General features: G+C 37.0%; 1 protein-coding gene and 1 long non-coding RNA gene across 8 annotated transcripts in view; both read right to left on the minus strand.

Moving 5' to 3' along the window:
* LCORL (ligand dependent nuclear receptor corepressor like) overlaps window positions 1-21,076 on the minus strand; it is a 60,652-nt gene that overhangs the window by 10,771 nt on the left and 28,805 nt on the right. For 2 of the 7 annotated variants that reach the window (XR_014160223.1, XM_081876180.1), the window contains exons 6-7: window positions 19,407-19,497; window positions 4,869-9,598 (exon numbers count right to left, since the gene is read on the minus strand). Coding sequence is in view for 6 of the 7 variants with exons in the window: in XM_081876180.1 (XP_081732306.1) it covers window positions 4,869-9,598; window positions 19,407-19,497 (4,821 nt within the window). In the remaining variant the exon portion in view is untranslated. Of the gene's footprint in view, window positions 1-4,868; window positions 9,599-12,606; window positions 18,207-19,406; window positions 19,498-21,076 lie in introns of those variants that run through there. The other 5 variants (XM_081876181.1, XM_081876183.1, XM_081876182.1 and 2 more) reach the window with 5 other exon arrangements.
* LOC309350001 overlaps window positions 1-21,076 on the minus strand; it is a 240,408-nt gene that overhangs the window by 9,990 nt on the left and 209,342 nt on the right. The window lies entirely within an intron of this gene.

Genomic DNA, 21,076 nt, shown 5'->3' on the forward strand with positions numbered 1-21,076 from the left:
TAACCCTTACACACATTGTGATTCGTGATATATTACCAGCTCAAATATTATGAAACAATTATCAAGATGTGAATTTCAAACTGGCGTTGGATGATATATCGCCCAGCCCTACTCCAGATATCTTGTAGGAGATGGAATGTCAGGGAAGAGGCTACTTGTTTTATTTGCTAGAGATTTAGGGAGCAGACTGGTAAATGGTAAAAGTGGGAGACTGGTAAAAACAAAGTTGAAAAGCACCTTCAAGTGTTAACTCTTTCCAAAACAACTGCTCAAAACTGCAAGAATAGAAGCTCACATAGATCAGGAACGGTAGCGTCAAATCCTGGAGGATGTCAGTGTGGTTAATGAGCAGAATCAAGGAAGCTATTACAGAAGCCTTCCTTCAGAAGATGGAAGCCTTGCCCATAGGAAGACAAAAAAGGAACACAAACACTGGCAAGAGAAATGCAGGCAAACAAGAGAGCTGAAAGAAGAATCTGAGCAGCATATTGCTAAAAACATTAAGAAAATGTAGTTACCTACATCGGAACTAAGAAACCAGCCACAAAAGTGGTTGGACTGCTGGATAACAAGGGAGTGAAAGGGGTACCGAAAGAAGAAAAGGAGACTGCAGAGAGACTGAATTGATTCTTTGTGTACGTCTTCACTGTGGAAGATGTACAACAGCAACAGGTCCAAACTGGTATGTTCACAAAGATAGTGTGCAAAGCTAAGGCTGAGATCTATATGCATCTACGGATGAAGGGTGGTATACAAATTTAATAAAAATAATAAAATTAAAATAAGGCAAATAGTGGCAATGAGAAGAAGTTCTAGATCTTATTGGCCCATTAAAAATTAACCATTCACCAGGTGCAAATGTTATCCCTCCTGAGTCTTTTCAAGAACTCAAATGTTATTATTGCTGGTCTACTAAGAAAACTATGCAACTTGTCCCTAAAATCAGCTCCGTACCTGAAGACTGGAAAACGGCCAAATGTAACATACATTTTTAAAAGAGATCCAGGAAAGAAGATGTCATTTAGCATGTGGACAGGGACAATACCATACAGACTATGAACTTGGACTTTGAATACTCTTTTGATAGTTCCTCCTCAAAGACTCCTTTGTGACCCCAATATGACAAGAGGGCAAGTTGTCGGATGAAACAGTAGCTGGATAAAGAACAGGAAGCAAAAGAGTAGGAATAAATGTTCAGTTCTCAAATTGGAGAGAGAAGTTGGGTTCCCCCAGGAGCTATAGTAAAGGTAAAGGGACCCCTGACCATTAGGAGCAGTCATGGCCGACTCTGGGGTTGCAGCGCTCATCTCGCTTTATTGGCCGAGGGAGCCGGCGTACAGCTTCCGGGTCATGTGGCCAGCATGACTAAGCCGCTTCTGGCGAACCAGAGCAGAGCACGAAAACGCCGTTTACCTTCCCGCCAGAGCGATACCTATTTGTCTACTTGCACTATGACGTGCTTTCAAACTGCTAGGTTGGCAGATACAGGGACCGAGCAACAGGAGCTCACCCCGTTGCGGGGATTCAAACTGCTGACCTTCTGATCGGCAAGTCCTAGGCTCTGTGGTTTAACCCACAGCGCCACCCGGACTCAGATATCTAGTTAGGTGAGATGATGACATTTTCTGAAAACACCAAATTATTTGGGGTGGTAAAGATGAAAGGGGATTTTCAAGCTCCAAAAAGATCTATCCAAACAGAGTGAATGGGCATTAACACGGCAAAGGCAATTCATTGTAAATAAGTTGAACATGCACATCGACAAGATCTGAACTGAGAAACAGCTCTTGGGGGTGTGGTGAAATAAAACTGCTAACAATGTCATTTCTTTAAACAAATCAATGGTGCACTCACCTTCAAAATACTGGATATAGTTCTGGCAGCTGTATCTCTAAAATAACATTGTAGTGCTGGAAAAGGTGCAGAAAAGGGCACCCAAAATAATGGAGCTGGAACAAGCACTTCTATGAGGAAAGGTTATTTACATTTGGCCCTTTCTAGTTTTAATAAGGCGAGTAAAGGATAACGAGAAGGGCTTTATAACTTTCTTTATACATGGGGTGAAGAAAATAGATAATACTGGAACATGGGGTCATCAAAGGAAGCGGAATGGCAATTCAGAGTTCATTGAGGTCAATGGGAATTACTTCTAAGTAAAAAATATAGAGGCTTGCATTGTTAATTCCTTATAAAAAATAGACATTAATTGCATAGCAGCAATAAACTGTTCAAAAATACAGGTGCCCTGAAAAATAATTGCACCGAAACACTCCCCTTTCCTAAAAGTACCACTGCATGAAACAGTTGGTGAAAATTTGATACTAGAACTTTGGCACTGCAATACAGATACTTTAAGTTGTATTACTGAAGTTTCACATAAATGCCATTGTACATATATGTCATTCTCCCATTCTGCCCATTGATTAATATGTTCAGAGGAGGCCTTATTAACTATGCCACTGCCTACAGACCTTCATTTGTGGCAACTTGGAGGAGGGTCTTCTCTATGTGACCTCTCAGTCTGTGGAATAAGTTCCCCACCGAGATATGGCTTCTGGAGAGCTTTTGCCAGCTGTTAAAGCCTATATAATTACTCACATTTCCCTGCGCCTCTGATGCAAGTTCAATGATTCCTGGTCTTGGTAATTGTAATATGGGGTTTTATTGAATATTTAATTGTTTCAGAATTGTTGTTTGGTTCTGAATTTGTTTTATTATTCACCGATTCGATACTTAAAAAATAATAATACCAGAAAGAACATGAATATTCTAAATACATGACTATGAACTTAAAGTGAGGCATTTTCTTACGGTCATTAGAAGAGGGCACGTGGAATCTAATTATGTGCCTAAAATTAATACCATCAGAGCTTTGGATTACAAACGGAGGCAGATTTGACATGATGTCTACTCTGGTTACAGCACTGTCCAGCGAGCAATGGTTTGTTTCCTTTACATGCTAGTAAGTATGGAAAACCATGAACAACAGAGAAAGAACAAAAACAACACAACAGAAGTCTCAAGTGAAATAATGAAAGACTATGAAAAAGTTATCAGCTTCTTTTTCTTAAAAAGGATATCACAAAGCTATGCCTGAAAAAGTAGCTATTATAGTAAGCAGAATTTTGTTGCCGCTGCCAATTTTAACACACCTGTGCTTTCTATGTAATTTGAAATTCCACCCCACCACAAGTATATATATATCTAAAGTTGCCAGATTACAACATGAGGTTTTGCCGGCCCCTTTACATGCAGAGTATGTGGCTACAATATCATTTTGCCTCATTCCTGATTCCTTATTTCCCCCATAGCTGCTGTGCAGCTGCTGTAATAGGTAAAGAGGATGGGCATTGAGGGGCAGCAGTCCTGTTTTAGGATTTAAATAAACAGGCAAGATTGGGGGGGGGGGTTGCAATCTGGCAAACTCTAGCCTACCAAGAAAACTGGCAGCCATGAGAGAGCTCTTTATACAAACATTAATATAAAAATGGGCAGCTCATCTTATAACAATGACTTCATGCTATAGACAGTTCATTTATCTAAACCCCACCCCACCAGTGTGGTTCAAAGTGATTGCATAAGGACACATTCAAGATAAGAGTCCTCAAGAAATCAAAATATGCACGTTATCCCTCCACCGCCCCCCCCCCCCGTATGTTTATATAGGCTTGGAAATAATACAGATAAATGAAAAGGGACATAAGCTAAGCAATTAAACATTTTAGCCTCTTCCCAATTTAGCATAATTCTTCATTTTTAAATATAATTTGGTTGTGTCTCCCCTCCCTGCAATTTACAATTTGTCATCCTGAATAACTGGAAACTAGCCCCCCCAATTAGTCAAGATTTAAATTTTATCTTCCTTTTGTTTCTTATATACCCATGTTAAATGTTATTTTTAATTACACATCCAACCTTCTTTTCTAATTATGCCTTTATAATGAAAAGATTTCAGCTCTGTACTGTTAGTTCTCTGTCTGAATTCCTTTTCCTTAGACTACTGCACCAAGTAGTACTTGGTGTGTGCCCTGCTTTCTCGAAAAATGAACATGCACAACTGCTAAAGGGGTCAGCAGTCTGTTTTCATAATGCTGGACTCTATCAGAGTAGGGAGGGGATATAGTTGTATCCCAATGGATGCTTTTTCCATAGTATCTGTGTAAGGAAGTCTCATTTCGCACATATATCAAGCTTCCTGCTTCAGGAAGACTGTGTCCTTTAAACTTTATTGAAAGGAAGCAGAATTTAGTATATGCCCAACTTTTTCAAGACTCTGCCCAAAATGCTTTAAAACATCCAACTTGAAAATTGCAGAGGGTCTTGGAAGACCACTTAATGATTTTCCTGCCTGTTGTAGCATTTCAAATGCAGTGTGTCAGATGTTGTATGGTTAGTAATTGCATTAGTAATGCTTCTTATATTACTTATACATTGTATTTTTATTATATTCCACAGAATTCAAATTGCAACGCAATAAGAATACAATTGAAGAAATAAAAGAAGCAATTAACACAATTATAAATCAGTATATTTAAGGTGACGGATAGGTCATCTCCCATCCTTCAACCACAAATCCACAGACAGAATGTGGACCACCTCAATGAAGCTTGTAATCTGCAGACCAGTTTGGGAATTCCTGCTTGAAAATATTGTACTCTCAAAGCAAATGGGAAATTCAATTTTATACAGCAAAACATTAAGCAGTGCTAAACACTTTTAGCATTGCATCGTTTAAAATGGTAGATTCCTGACTTTTGTAAAAATAGTAAGAATGCTCTTCTGTACTGAGCATTTTCACTTGTCTCATTTTAATGGAAAGTTAATACAGATTTTGTATAGGGGTGAGGGGGAGGTGAAATAAAACTTACCTAGTTGGTACTTTGAGTAACAACTTGATACTTGGCCAGTGCTGCATAATTGCCTCGTATTCCTTTCTCTGATTTTCAGGTTGGTGAGCTTGTACTGTGTCCTCTTGCTTGTTTTCTTAGGGACCTCAGCAGGACCATCTTCAAAAGTGACACGCTTGCTTGGTTTCTTGCAGTCTTGCTCAATATGCAGGTCTTTAACCAAGCTGAAATTCTTAGCTCCCTCAGCATCCTTTTCACATCTGTCAGACGTTCTCTGCTTAGCAGAATGGGACCTTAAAGTACAGTGCCTTTTCCCCTGAAAGTAGCCGCGACTGGCACTACGATCTACAGACTCCGGAGTGCAAACAACAGTGCTACTGAAAGAATGCTGCTCTTCAGCCGGGTTGATTTTCTTCAAAAATATTCTACAATCCTTAAAGGTTTTGTCTTTCCAGTCATCTTCACCAAAGGCATGTGATTTCCCGATATTTTTTTGGTTGTGATCTATGGATTGTGCGCTTGGTCTACAATTATTTGTCAAGCCAGGCTTTGTGCTGAGGTCTGTCAATTGTGTTTTCTGTTGATAAAATGCACCTGTGATTTCATTTCCAGTTGAAGTGCTACTCTGAGAGTCTACAAGAATTGCGGGCGATTTAGTGTCTACCGTACCATTCTCATGGCTTGTGCTCATTTTGTTGTTAATTTCCTGACTTGTGTTAGCAAAACACTGGCTTTGGCAGAAGAATCGCAAATGCTGCTTTTTCGATTTCCAGTCACTTGTTCCATGATTATACAGCTTTTTCACTTGTCTCCACCGTTCGTGCTGTAAATTCTCAAATTTGGTTCTTCTTAATTTAGCTAAAGTGAAGTTACGTTTCCTCTTTAAGACTCGAGACCTGACTATTTTATGTAGGATTTGTATCTTTCCCGCTGATTTTGATGGCGTGGATAGTGCAAATTTTTTAAAGTGCTTTCTCAAAGGACTAGTATTACAATCACATTGTCTTGTTCCAATTTTAAATTGCCGGGTACTGATTACTTCAACAGGATTGCGAGCGTTCGCTTTTCTCACTAATGCCAGTGACTGTGTTTCCGTAGTTTGCATAAACCATGTGCACAGTTCATCTATATTACACTTTTTCTGGAAAAGCATTTTTATAGGAGAGTTTTCAAGCTGTAACATGCAGGAGTCCAAAGGCTTTGATACTTTAATGCTATAGTCTTGTTCAATATGACACTGCTCATCATAGAGACATTTTTCAAATTCTTCTCCGTTCACGTGCAACCAAGTATTTGTTATTTGTTCATATCTACTATTTAGTTCTTTTAACAAGGAATCATTAGAAATGGAAGGATCCCACCATCTGAGGGAAGAATTTGATGAAATGGTGGGATCTGATGACATTTCATTAACAAATCTAAACTTATTATACTCTGAACTTTTTTTTGCTTTTTCTGGGGCCTTATTTCCTGAGGTATCTTTGGGTGCCATGTTTGAATGTTTTATTTTTTGATTCTTAGCATTTTTCAAACAGAGCTTATAGGATTTGTGTAGAAAGGCACGTCTACAAGACAGTGAGTTAGAGGATGCTAAGGACTGTAAGAAAGGCAGCGATGGTCTTCTATCTCTAAGAGATTGTCTCAAAGGGATTTCAGGTTTACTTGGCGCTATTGTAATAATTTCATCCGAAAAATCCTTACTTTTATCATTCCAATAGCTTTTTGAAACATCCAACTTATTGCATTGTTGATCAACCTTCTTAGGAGACCCATGTTTTTCTAACGCAGTCTCTTGTTCTAAAGGAGGCAGGCAGCTGTTAATACTCACTATCCTTTCCTGAGATGAAATCTGGTTAACAGTCACTGATATGCCAGATATTTTTACTTTTGCTGGTCTACCAGGTTTTCTAATTATATTTAAAGGCTTCTGTTTAGGTCTTACGATATTGCTGCAATAGGATGGTAGCACTACTGGGCTGCTCTCTAAAGGCCTAACATACTCATAGCCAGATGCAGAGGTCTTGCGTTCAGTAGCAGAATTTTGCATACTTCTGTTTTTTGGCAAACTATTCCTTGTTTCTGAGTTCTGCTTCACTTGATCAGATTCACATACAACATGATTGTGAGGACTTGGTACCAAACTGACTACATTTAGGCTACTTTCAGAAACACACCTCTTAGTCCTTCGTGACCTTCCAAAGACAACTGTCACAGTAATGTTCTTGTTAATATTATTGTCCTCTAGAACTTCTGCATTGGAGCTCACGCTTTTTTTCCTAGCACTGATGGAATCACTTATATTATTGGCATTTTCAGCATCTACCTTAGGCTTTGGCGGTCGACCAATTGGACGCTTAATCTGCTTCACAACTTGAGGACCTAATTTTTTGGGTCGGCCCGGTTTTCTTTTCAGAGAGGATCCATTGCCACTTTGTTCTACAGGATCTTCATTTGGCTTATGCTCACCAATGTTTGTTTCATGAGCAATTACTGTAGGAAAAACAGAATTTACTTCCTTTTTAGGACTGTTTTCAAGAGAAACAGTTTTACCAGGATCCGCAGCTTCCAATTGTTTTTCTGCCAGCACACTTGTTTTCCGCTGAAGAGAATAAAGGTCAATGTTTAATTTAGCGGAATCATTTACAGAGGTTAGTGTGTATTTCACTCCTTCGCTACTATTAATCTCTGAAAGGAACATAAGTTTTATAGGACTAGTGTAATTTAGTGCTGGAGAATTATCTCCCACATCAGAACTTGATTGCAAGTCCTCATTATGGTAAGTCAACGTATCTGAATTGAATGCTGGTGATTTCAAAAGGCTTTTATATCCTTCATCAGACACTTTTTCTTCTTTTGTTGGCAGACATTCCTGTTTGCTATTATTGCTACATGGAGCATGAGCTTGTGACAGTACATATTGTCCCGTACTTCCACTTTCACTCATGCTAATAAGAAGCCCATTTTTAGCATTATTGTTGGCTTCATACTTGTGCGTATCTTTCAGTTTGCTGGATATTTTATAACTATTAAACAATGGCTTTTTAGTCTTTTGAGCCATATTTATTGTATCTTCCAAACGCTCTACAACAACGTGTAGATTTGTGTTTCGTACAATCTTATTTATATCTTCGTTGCTGCACGTTTGGGCCTGTAAATCTTTCAGCATTTTTTCTCTTTCCATGCAGTTAGTTTTTTTCCCGTTTGAGGATTTTTGAAATAAAAAATTGTTTGTCACATACACAGAGCACCACATAGGAGGAATTACATTATGTTTGGTCCTGTCCAACATCCTATCATCATCTCCCTTCACAGAGACTGGATCCATATGTAGTTCACAATTTCCATGTATTTTAGCCAAGCTGCTTTGGGATCCTGTAGAAGAATTTTCTGAAAATGCTATTAAACCAGAATTGGTCTCTGAATTGTTCAGAAGTAGTTCTACTGTCTCTTCTTGACCTATTGGCAAAGACTTTGATTTAATGGGAGAAAATAGCTGATATTTATTTTCATTAATTTGTAAAGAATGATCTTTTGATGTGCTATGATTTTCATTTTTGTTTGGCGATAGTTTGTAAAAATTTTTCACATTTCTCTTTGAATTTGCCTTTTTCCTTATGAAGGTTTCATCCAGACTGGCTATCTCTCTCTTAATTTGCAACGATTGTCTTTTAAACAGTGATGAATCGGGGGAATTATGCAGTGCAAATAAGGTTTCTTGCCGTTTGCGAAATCGTGTTTGGATAATTTTATTTTCTGCTTCTTTGTCATGCTGGCTCAACAACTCCATAAAATTATAATCATTTGCCTTAGCATCATGTAAGAGGGAGGTTATGAAGCTCTGTAATTTAATATCAGATTCTGTTCTCCCATCACTCTTAGATAATTTTGCAAGATTTGCTGTATCAGTAGTTTCGATTGATTTTAATTTCTCATTAATTCGATCCATTAAGTCCTGAAAGGCGGCAGCATTTTCAACTTTTTCAAGCTTATCAGAATTTATAAGGCTAGTTTCTTGATTTGCACTTAGAAAAGTCTTATCCACGTTACCGGCCACTTCTGCAATGCATAATTTATTTTTCGGTTCACACACAGAACAACTTCTTTCAGCTCGCGACAGGGAAGGAGGCTGACTATGATTCATTTCAAGTCTATTTAGAGATCCTTCAACTGATTCCTCCAAATAATCATATTCAGCAGCTTCCACAGGTGATAATGTAGGTGGCGAAGGGCTGTGGCCTCTGCTAGCTTTGTTAATCTTTTGCCCTGCTGAAATGAGATTTGTACAAAGTGCTGTTCTTGCCGTGTGGCTCTTAGACTCCTTTAACTGTTGGAGGCAGCACCTAGGAGGACTAGAAGGCACAGGATTCCCTTTGTTTACCACTGTGTTAACATATCCAACGGTCACAGACTGGCACGACAAACGATCTAAGTCTTTCACAGAGACTGACAGAGGTGGCAAACAAGTATTTGGTCTTTGATTTTGTAAACAGCACCTTTTCATTTGCATGTTGCCATCACAACTGCAGACTGGAATGTGCATATCATCTTCAGATGCTTCTGAATATATAGTTTGCGGCAGTTGGCAACTGCCAACAGAATCAATACACGATTCTTGGATTAAAAATTTCAACATAGCTAAAATCTGATGCCCATGATAAGAGCATAAGGATTCCAAAACCTTGCTTAGAGCAGAATTTCCTCTTTCCAATTTAGATGTTTCCTCTGATTTTGCATCATCTGTTGCACTTGAACTGAAAACGAAAAGCAGATCAAAACAAAAAGGAAATTGCAGTTAAATATGGCACAATATGACTGAAGATTAATTCTGATAAGGTACCAAAACTCTTATTTCAAAAGTTACACTTCCACTGAGGTTCTGCATATACATTGTATGGAACACATACAACATTAATGAATCTGCTAACATTATGTGATACAACAGTAAGAAAAACTCAAGCTTGGCTAATAAATTATTTTTTAGTCAGATAGATTCTCCAATATAAAATATGCAACTGCAGCTTCCATAAAATAGTCTAACTACAGAAATAATAAGCCTTCATTTACTCCAGTGAGATAATATTTTAATTTAAACAATAGTCACGATATGGTTGTCATCCTAATCACATTTTAACTATAAGCAAATTACATTTAAATCAATAGGACTCTGGGCCACTTCACACATGGCCAATTTCTAATACAAATATCATGTCTTAATAGCAGATTTCATGAGTTCTAAAAGTACATTTTGTGCTACAAAAGCACGAAGTGCAGGAAAAAACCCCTCAGTTGGTTGATGGTTTCCCCTACTAGTACATGGAGCAAAACATACACATTTGAATCTATCAGACATGACTGTATATTTGTTTTTATTTTGATTATATATTTTGTGGTTTTATATTTTGCTTTTGTTCTGTGAACCGCCCTGAGACCTCTGGGTATAGGGTGGTATATAAATTCCATAAATAATAATATATTCAAGATGTAATGAGCTTCTTACAAGAATGTCATATTTCCATACAGGAAATTAGCCATTTGGTAAGCAACCCTTACTCTGGAAAAAATGTGTTCTGGAAGTAAAACACTAATATTAAATTTCATTTGACGCTTATTTAGGTTAAGTTACCAGTTAAATGAGAAATGTAGTATTTCCTTTTTTATCTTGAATTTAAGAAATCAGTATTATTCAAAAAAGCTTTACTTGGGCCAGACTATTTCCAATCTCTTTCTAAACAGGCAACAGTCTGCTAAACATAAAAAATAAATAAAATAAAATTGAATGGATACTGTGTAAAAATGCTGGCTTATCTTTTAAAATCTGCACTGCATATATGAATTTGGACCCTGTGTTGCTTTAGTTCACTCAAAACTTTACACGAATGGTTTTCCTCATTCCTTTCAAGGGCAGAGTCAATTCTTACTCTTTTAGAACTATGTTGTCCTTCATTTAAATAAATGGGAAAGCCCTTATGGGTGCCCGCAACATGACAACTGTGTGTAGTGGGTACCATTTTTAAAGTCACTATACAACTGAGTCAATTAAAAGGAATCAAGTGCACATATATTTCAATTTATAGGACAAGTCTATCTATCTATGGAAATCAATGTAGTTTTTATACAGTGGTGACTCGCAAGACGAAATTAATTTGTTCCGCGAGTTTTTTCGTCTTGCGATTTTTTCGTCTTGCGAAGCACCGACTTTGGAAAAGCTTCAAAAAGCACCAAAGTCTTCAAAAACCTCAAAAAAGGCTACCACACCGCGTGCTATGAGTTGCTCCTCGAAGTGAATGCACGGTTTTAAGAAAAAGGAAACAAACTAGCAAGACAAAGGAAACAAACTTGCAAGACGTTTTCGTCTTGTGAAGCAAGCCCATAGGAAAATCCGTCTTGCGAAGCAACTCAAAAAACGAAAAACCCTTTCGTTTTGCGAGTTTTTCGTCTTCCGAGGCATTCGTCTTGCGAGGTACCACTGTAGTTTAGAGTAAATCTATATGGATCTAAATAGGGCTTCAACTAAAATAACCAGTTAAATATTTTCTCTAACTACATAATATTTAAAACTGTTACTACTTACCTAATCATTAATTCAAACTGAAAAGCTAATAGCTCATAGCAGAAAGTAAATACAGATTTAAGAACAACATTCCTCAATCATTAACATCTATCAATATTTTTTAAAGTACTGATTAAGAGAAGTTAACTTATATTAATATAATTCTGTTTCAGAAAAGTATGTATATTCAAACATATCACCAAACTCTGAACATGACACTAGCTGTCCATTTTTGTTTTCTAAAATCTAGTGTTTATAGCTTTAACCTTATAGAATTTTTTTTAAAGATATACCTTATCAGATCACATGTAGCATTAGTATTGCTATTGATTCAGAAGTTGTAAAGCATAGTCTTGCTCTTGTCTAAAAATAATATAGAATTTCTCTAGATTTACACTATTCCAGTCCGTTACCAGATTAAAAGCTCCAATTTTACATGTCAAGCGTTCCTAGGTTACCAAGAGTATAGAGTATTCTTTTGATGGCTCAGGTAGCTCTGAATAGCAGTTGTGAAGCAGGCCCAAAGAAAGGAAGACCCAAAGCCCAGTGCTAGAGAACATGCCTAGAAGCGTACATAAGATACAATATTTTATGTCTTTAGCTAAAATAACTGAGGCTATAGGGCTGGAAAAGACCTCTATTTGAGACTTTGGAAAACCACTGCTGGTCAGGTCATGCAATGGTGGCCTAAAAGGACCAATAAGCTAAATATTTACAATCAAAGTTCATTTATGTTTATGTGCAACTGTAGTACATCAATTATAGTGTTGGTCGTGCAAAGTGGGTTTGGTACCATTGACTTCATATCAAATAAGTGTGACACAGAAACAATAAAACTTCCTGTTATTGATCATGTATAAAAGTCTCACAGTACTCTGACTTTTCACTGATTTAGATGGGACTTTAAATCCCTTCAGCAGCCATAGTCTATCCATCTATGAATGGAGACCATCTCTAGAGGTCAGTAAGCAACTGATATAATAAAAACCCAAGATTTGCACTGGGTTACAGAAGACCCGTGTTCAGGCAATGTAGATAGGCTTCCCTCAAAACGCTGTCCTAAGGGTGGATTCACAGTATAAGTACTGCAAAGGAAACAATTCCCAACACCATGTTTCTATCACAATGCTAATGTAGGGGTATTTGAATGGGATAACTAATGGACAGAGGGTCCATATCCCTTTAAACTATCCATTTGCACAAATACTAGTACAGTATGTGCAAGATTACCTCCTACTGAAAAGGCCATGGAAAAAGTCAAGCCATGCTTCCTAACAGCCAGGTTACAATGAGAAAAATGTCATCTTGCAAAATATTCAGTTTCAGAATGTGTTCTATAAACTTGAATAGTCAAGCACAATAATTTAGATTGGCATCATACCAGTCATTCACTTTTACAAAGTAAATAATCTCTGCAAGTAAATGTCTGCATTAAAAATGTTCGTATGAATTTCTCAGACCTGTCCACTTCAAATATAAATGTCAGCCCCTAGTTGTGAAAGAATGACATGTTTCATGTTCTTAGGGCACCAAGAATGGCAGAGAAATAAACTATAAATGTATCTAAAAGTATGATTCCCATCAGTGATAAAGATTGTAGAAAAGGAAACAAGAGGTAGTACATAAATATACCTTGAGGACACATATACATACATAGAGTAGCTTAGCTTCTCTTCTGAATTTCCAATACTGTTTCTCGCTGCACATATAGTGCCATGCATAGATTAGGCTACACAGTTAACAGTATTTTACTTTTGTTTTGACACTAAAGGGGAAATTGCAATGAGATTTACCACTAGTCCTATGCATTTTATTTTACCACAAAGTGCAGAAAAGTTTAAAAGCTATCTGTTGGCTTTAAATGGGCATTTAAAAGAGCATGTTATAATAATATGGATTTCCTCATCTGGTCTACAATTAAAATACAAGTATTTATGAAATACTGGAAATTGAAACTGATTATAAATGTGAAAATGAATTTGTAAAATTTGCAGATCAGAACTGATCGGTTTCCCTAACCATGGGGGGAAATCCAGCAAGAAGTTCTCCTGCACACATCCCATTTAAATAAATGGAATCTGCGCAAGAGGCAGTGGCCCATATATGAAAAATATTGCCCTGTGTCAATGTTTGTGCTAAGTGTGTAAAAAGTGCAATTGTCACTTATTGTAACTTTGCTCTTGTTATACCACTGTTGTCTTGCACATGGATTAAATCAAATGAGGCAACATAAAAGTATTTTTCTTTTTACTGAATGAGCAAATCAATGACACATCAGTTTTGTAAATTTATGTGCAAAAGCATTGAAGTGCTTTACTAAAAATTACAACATAGAAACACATTAACAAATTCATACAATCAGATTTAGAAATATAACAACACAAAGAGGAAACAGAATTACAGTACATTTACAACACAAGACAAATACATGGAATTCATTAGAAAATATTGTAATAAATAATTCATGAATTATAGTGCAATTGATTTATGCATAAATAGAACTAATTGCCTAGAAATCAGTTATTAACAAAATCTGTCAAAAATCAAGGCAGCCACAGAGTTTTACTAAATTACTGCAACAATGGAAATACTGCAATTAAAAAAACACACAAATACAGGTATTTGTACTGTAAACAACTAAAAAAACAGTATTACTAAAGTTAATATACAATTTAATTTAATATAAAATAGTCATTAGCTACCAGAAATGGTTTAAACAACTTTACTGAGCAGTAGTTCTAAAAACAGAGGCACTGTTTTTTTTTTTTAATATAAAATACTTGAGAAACATTCAAATAAGTAGAAAGCATGTAGGGCTTGCTTTCACCTTCATTTAAAAGTCTGCTGAAATATGTATTTTCAGAGACTTGTCAATTTCTAAGTAGCATCTGGTAACTGAATTTAAAAGTACTTCAAAATTATAACTTAAACAACCTTTTTAAAAGAACACATTAGGGATGGATAAGGGGAGTCTATGCATTTCCCTGCCTTTCCTCAGTTGTATAATCAAAGGTTCAGACCATTCATTAGAAATAATTACATTTCTTTTTTAAAACGTACAGGTTGAGCATTATCTACAAACTATCAAAAAATATTTTAATATACTATTTCTGACCAAAAATAAATACAAGTACTAAAATGCTGAAAATTAATATTACATATAAAACTACCACTGTTAAAAGTCAATAGCAAAATGATCCCTGATTTTATGAATCCTGTTACTTTTTTGGTCAGGTCACCTTTTAAAATGATATTAAAAGTGTACTGTAATGTCTTTGATATATATATCTCTGACTAAAGTCTAATATTGTCTGAGAAATTAAAAAAAAGAGGCTGAGATCTAAGAAGTCGTGCATCAGTGGGAAATCCTCTCACAGTGGAATCCCCCCCTTATGTCACGTTACACAGTGGTCCAGAGGTTCTTGACCCTCAGGAACCATTTTTCAGGGGGGACAAAGGAACTGTAGTGAGAAGGATGGAAATGATGGTGTCTAAGAAGGATCCCAGCTCATGTATTAAGCAGTAAACTAAGTCCCAATAGCTCTCCAAGTAAAATGTTCTAGAAAAGACAGTGAAGCCTGTAATCTTTTTTTTTTTTCCTACTGGGAAAGACACAAGAAATCAATCATCTTAATCCTGACAAAAATATGGCTTAGTTCTTCAAAATGAAAGATGACCTGGACACCTGATGTTTGATGCTCTCTTAATTTCTCTAATACAGAATTTTGCTTTTAAAAGATTTCCTAATACGCAACAGAGCTGAAGAAGATTCAGCACGGAACTAAGAGGCCAGTTTTGTTACCTTTATTTTATATTGTCACTCCAGTTTTTAAAATATCAAAAAGAAAGGGTTGATTCCCCTCTCAATAGTTTATTATGAAATGTTACCAACTGAGGTGGATAGCATACTTTTAAAATATAACGGCATGTGAATTCAGATGGCATAATTCACAGTCGAAATAATATTACCTTACACAAAATGTTGCTTAGAACGTGTTCAGTAACACATGCATGGCAAAATACAGTGTCTGAAAATTGTAAGCTTTCCCATAAAAATCTAGTTTTTCAATGAAAAAGGCCATGGGTGTCTCCATTAATATGAGATATGATTTGACAGTATACCCAGGTTACATAGTATAAAATCTAGTGGCTATGATCCTTCCCTTAGGGGGCACATTGCCAACACATAAGGATTTTCCATAGGGCTCAAAAGCAACTCTGTTGCTCTGCTTACGCCCTGAGCCCATGTGAATTCAAAGGTAGCAGAGTGGATGGTTTTCCTGGACTGGATGTGTACGTGTGTCCCAGACATTCACACAGCCCCACTTGGTCAAGTTACATAAGCTCTGGTGCTTGCAAAAATTGGAGATGCACACAGGGATCCCATCTCCCAGGCTGCCTTAGTGCACTGCTTGTGTGCTTACTGGGAGAGCCAAGTGGAGCATGGTAAATCTATGAACACAAAGGGATTCTTCTTGCAGGGAAGGATCATGCCCAGTACGAATACTCTGAAATTCATCTAAAAAACTGTAATCTAAAGGTAACTGGTCCTCTGAGATTCTATGAAAAGTTATATATTTAAAATGAACTGCCCGGCTTCCAAACAGTAAATATACAAATAATCTCTAGTTACTGAAGATTCGAAACAGTTTCACTGTTTCATATCTGTAATTCTATAAGACCCTGAACTGTAAATTTGGTTATTAGCAAAGTGATGATGTATCGGCCCACCAAAATGAAAACCTGATGTTCATTTTGATAAAGTAAAAAGTTTTGAAATGTCACAGCAGCAAATACATTACTGTTACAAGTGAGGTTTTTCAGTAGGAGTGTTACACAATCCTTAAATAAAATGTAAGTAGTCATAACACCAACTAACTAATCAGCACACTTAAACCAAAATAACCATTCTCAAGCTCATTCTGTGCACATTATGAACATGCTCTAATCTGCATTCCAACTTTCATCTTTAACCCTTACAAGTTAGCTTATTTTCCACACTAAAGGAAAAGTTAATTTTATGCCTTTAGTATTCCATCTTATTTAATAGTTAATCATTCTATAGCTACACTAAATTTGTCAGTTTTCACAAGTATATATTTTGTAAACACCAATTTCTTGCTAAACCAACAATAAAATGAAAAGAACCAAGTTTTATACCTAACACACGCTTTTTAAAATGAAACTTTATCTATATCAGATGTTTAGCCTTTATGTAGTTTCTCTTCCATAGAAAATTCTATATTCAGCTAATACTTCACATTAGTTTCCAAGTTAAGAAACTAGCACTGTCCCCTAAATTTCCCTTGATTTGTATTATTTTCAGCTTCTTGCAACTTCTGAACAATTCTGAGGCATAAATGTCTTCAAAGTATTAATCATGTATTTCCTTAATAAGATGGATTATTGAATGGCTAGGGTCACTCTTCATCAGTAAAAAAAAAAAAGCTTCACATGACAAATACATGTTATTCCAAACATTTTATGCTATTGACTACTGAATAAAACCTGAATCTTTTTCACTTATTTGTACAAGGATTATATTAAATACAAACATCACAATTGTGATCGATTCTATCATTTTGTCCACAGTGAAAACCCTGAATAAAGTTATTCTTCAAAAAGGCATGTATGTGGTTTCTGAACTGTAAAATTTGTCTTCTGTCTAAGTGAATTTTTCTGTTTCTCATGTGTGTATGTTGAACACAGCCGCATACACACACACACACACACACACACACACACGCACGCACACAGAGGTTTCTAACAAATGAAACTATATAGGCTTGCTGCTATTTTTGCAGGTGCCAGTCCCTGAATCCGTTATGTTAAATAACCCAGTGTCTTGCAATCGGAGTTTCTTTTTCGGCGGAGTCTTCAGCGTTCCAGATCTTTCTTTAACTTTGTATTCTAAAGTGCTGTGAGGTACCCCATATATTCCTTGTGCTTTGGAGACACTCATTTTTCCACTCATTACCATTGTGATAGCTTCCTCCATTATTTCATGATCATATTGTCGGTAGCGACCACGTTTTTTCCTTGGCTGTTTGTTATCCTTGCGATCTAAACCATCTTCTGTGGATTCAGAGGTGCCATCAACAATTCCATTCTTAGCATTAAGACACAAAGGAGAGAGGTCCCCATGCAGAAAGTATGAATCAACACTTGACTGAGTTACAGATGCAGAACATTCGATTTTGTTCTGTTTTGGGAGTATATTTTTCAATTTTTGAAGAGCTGATCCTTCTAAGACTGATGGGGTTTTGGAACCATGGTACATAACATCCAGAAGTCCAGCACTATCAGGCTGTTGTTTGGGCACAGCATTGATTCTTAGCTGTGGAATTTTTAACTGTACTGTTGGAGCTGAAGCTTCATATTGTACATTTTCATTTTTTTCTTTAAACTGAGCGACCATTCTTTGTAGAGTTAACTGATGGAGGTAACTGGAAGCTGTTGGGAATCTTAATTCTGAGGTTTCAAGTAGAGTGAGTTTACTTTTTTCTGTGCGCTCTGCTTGAGCTTTTGCCCACAAGGCTACTTTTTGCAGCACTGCACAAGTTTCTCTACTGTCTTTGTAAGAGTAACTGTCATTGAAATCTCGAGTTTTGTTTCTAAAGGGTGCAGGCTTTCCTGCTGGTAAGGCTTCTAAGTGGAGAAGTAAAGTTTTTTGAGGTATGCCATAAAGTATGCCTGCTTTATTAATGTCCAGTGCTCCGGACTGAATGTCTTTCAACGCTTTTGAGAGCAAACCATCTGCAAACTCAGCACTTCTTTCCACATAGTCCTCTCTGTGTCTGTGGAGTCTCCTGGATGGATGGAATGAAACGATGGTGAACTGATGCATGAGAGACTCTCACACAGCTATGGAAGGGAAGGGTCCACTCCTTTATTATACTCCTTGCTTAGGTAACATCACTGCTTCTGATACTTTTAAGTCTTTGAGATGTGGTAGCTATTGATTACCATAGCAAAAGCTACAGTTCTGGTAGGACCATGTGTCAAAAATGATACCCCAGCTTCTACAGCAGCCCTTCCAAGAACTTTAAATCCTAGCTCAGTATTTGATAACTTTCGTATCTGCTTGCAATTCCCTTTTGACAGATGCTTGCAGAGTAACACTTAAAAACTTTACACAATTTAACATCCATTGAATGCCCCCATCCAAAAGGAGTTTTGTTAGTAGAAACGTGACGTTACCGCTAAACAAGTAATAAAAGAGTCAACCCCCTCATAGAAACTTCGTTGCAACTACTAACAGAAAACATATTAAGACATCCAACTAATTTTTCAGTTTTGCAATTAAGTCCTAATCTTACATCCTAATTGCTAATAAAATGATCTATTTTTTTCCACGGCTATCTGAAAAAACAAGCAATTTTAAAACAACATGGAATAATTCTATTGAACTGTTAGTCTTTTAAAAAAAAGTTTGCAAAAAGCACAATTGACAAAAAGAGCCTGCTATTGATGGAAGGATGCTAAAACTATAATATCTGTTATTTAACTATTATTTCAGTAAATAGTACATTTCAGCACATTAAACATCTAATAATAAATGGGTCTCTCAGCAGCATGACACAAGTGGTAGTATCAAAATGCAAGAATGGCCATCAAGAGCTCTCTCTTTCATTAGGAAACAATAAGGAATATAGCTGTTTCTTTAAAAAAACTTTCTACTATTAAAATGTAAATATTTTTCTTTGTCTCTAAATCATGAAGAATAAATTTTCTTCAATAGCCTAGTTTCCTTATGTATGTAAGCATTCAGTAAAGTTTGGTGATTGTTCTGATAACTTTTCTTTAACAGAAAAATGTGAAAAACACAAAATGAAACATATGAGTTATATATGAACACACAATTATGAGTGAAACTCTTTGGCAAAAGCAAAACATGTGTCAGTAAACATTTTACAGAAATCGGTTACAAAAGAAATCTGTTTTCAAGCTTAAAATTTAATTTCCATTTATTACGTTTAACAAAACAAAAATAATGCTTATTTGCTTACCCAGACACAGAATTTTCAGAACAAGATCCATCATATGCTAACTGTTCCAAGCTTGTTTTCTTTGTAGAAAGATCTAGCACTCCATCCCCTATTGTAATAGTAAACAGTATAAGGATTACTTAGGTAATAGGTTTCCTTTACAGTAACAAAATTCATTTTTGATTGTATCCCTCCCTCCTTACGCTGGTCTACGACAGTAATAAAGATTTGTTGTTGTTGCTATCTCTAACTTTACAAAACATCGAAGTACAATGGTCGGGTCACTGTAGGTAAGATCTAACAAATTGTAGGTCTCAATTTGTAGGTTGTCAACATGATTAATTCTTCATTCACCAGTTCCTCAAAGTCACCCTTACCCTGCTACAATTAGGCTATCTCCAAGAGAAGGCTTTTTTCAAGCCTAGCTTTTGCTGAGGTGCATGTGATCTTCCTGTAGATTACAGCTGGGGAGTGAGGGTTAACCATGTCTTCCCCAACTGCACTCTCTAGGAAGATTACTCCCCATTAAGCTTGAAAAAGCTAAAACATTTATTTCAAGCCTAATTACAGTGGTGCCCCGCAAGACAAATGCCTTGCAAGACAAAAAACTTGCTAGACGAAAGAGTTTTCCGTCTTTTGAGGTGCTTCGCAAGATGAATTTCCCTATGGGCTTGCTTCGCAAGATGAAACGTCTTGCGAGTTTTTCCCCTTTTTCTAAGCCGCTAATAGCCGCTAAGTGTGCTAATCCACTAATAGCCGTGCTTCGCAAGACGAAAAAACCGCAAGACGAAGAGACTCGCGGAACGGATTAATTTCGTCTTGCGAGGCACCACTGTACTGGCAGTGGAGAGAAATATGAGTGCCCTTGGAGCATGCATGTGCTGTAGTGGTGTGTGATGAGTGCCCATGACAGTTTATCGGGTTTTCAAAATGCGCTCACAGATCTAGAAAGGTTGGTGACCTATGGTGCAGGTCATGTATGGCCCCAGCACTGTGACCAAATAGGGTTCCAAGTTCCACATATAAGCCTGATCTATACATGCAGCAGAATGAGAAAAGTGGTAAAATGTACTGTACTACTTCTGCCTGGAGATGAAGAATGCTTTTTTAATGCTCCCCTATCCATGCCACATGACCCGGAAGCTGTCTGCGGACAAACACCGGCTCCCTCAGCCAGTAAAGCGAGATGAGCACCGCAACCCCAGAGTCGGCCGCGACTGGACTTAACTGTCAGGGGTCTCTTTACCGATTTCCAGCAAGTTAAAACCTAGCATACCAGAGAGAAAGGTACTAATCCAGTCTGTTTCACAATGTGCTGACCTTCTAATTGCAGGAAGATTTTACACACAGGAACATTTAAAAATGTGATTGCCCACCAGCAACCTGAAATGATACTGCCCATCCAACTATCTCATTCTGCTACATATATGTTTTACATTCAACTGATGGCAGATATATATAAATTATGCAATTAGAATATATACCATTAAGATGAGTAAATGAGCTACATAATGAGATGACAGAAAGCTACTTCTCATATTGCCATGTTCATAATTACATGGCAGTGGCACAATAGTGGGTAGTATTAAGCATATCTGGCGCCGTGGTGCAAAGCTCCCTCTGGCGGTGCCCCCCCCTCCCCAGAGTTTTTAAGGGAGGATGGCGCTGCCAGCGGGGCTGGAGGAGGCGGG

This window comes from Podarcis erhardii (assembly GCF_964252035.2).
Source record: "Podarcis erhardii genome assembly, chromosome: 9".
Taxonomy (NCBI): domain Eukaryota; kingdom Metazoa; phylum Chordata; class Lepidosauria; order Squamata; family Lacertidae; genus Podarcis; species Podarcis erhardii.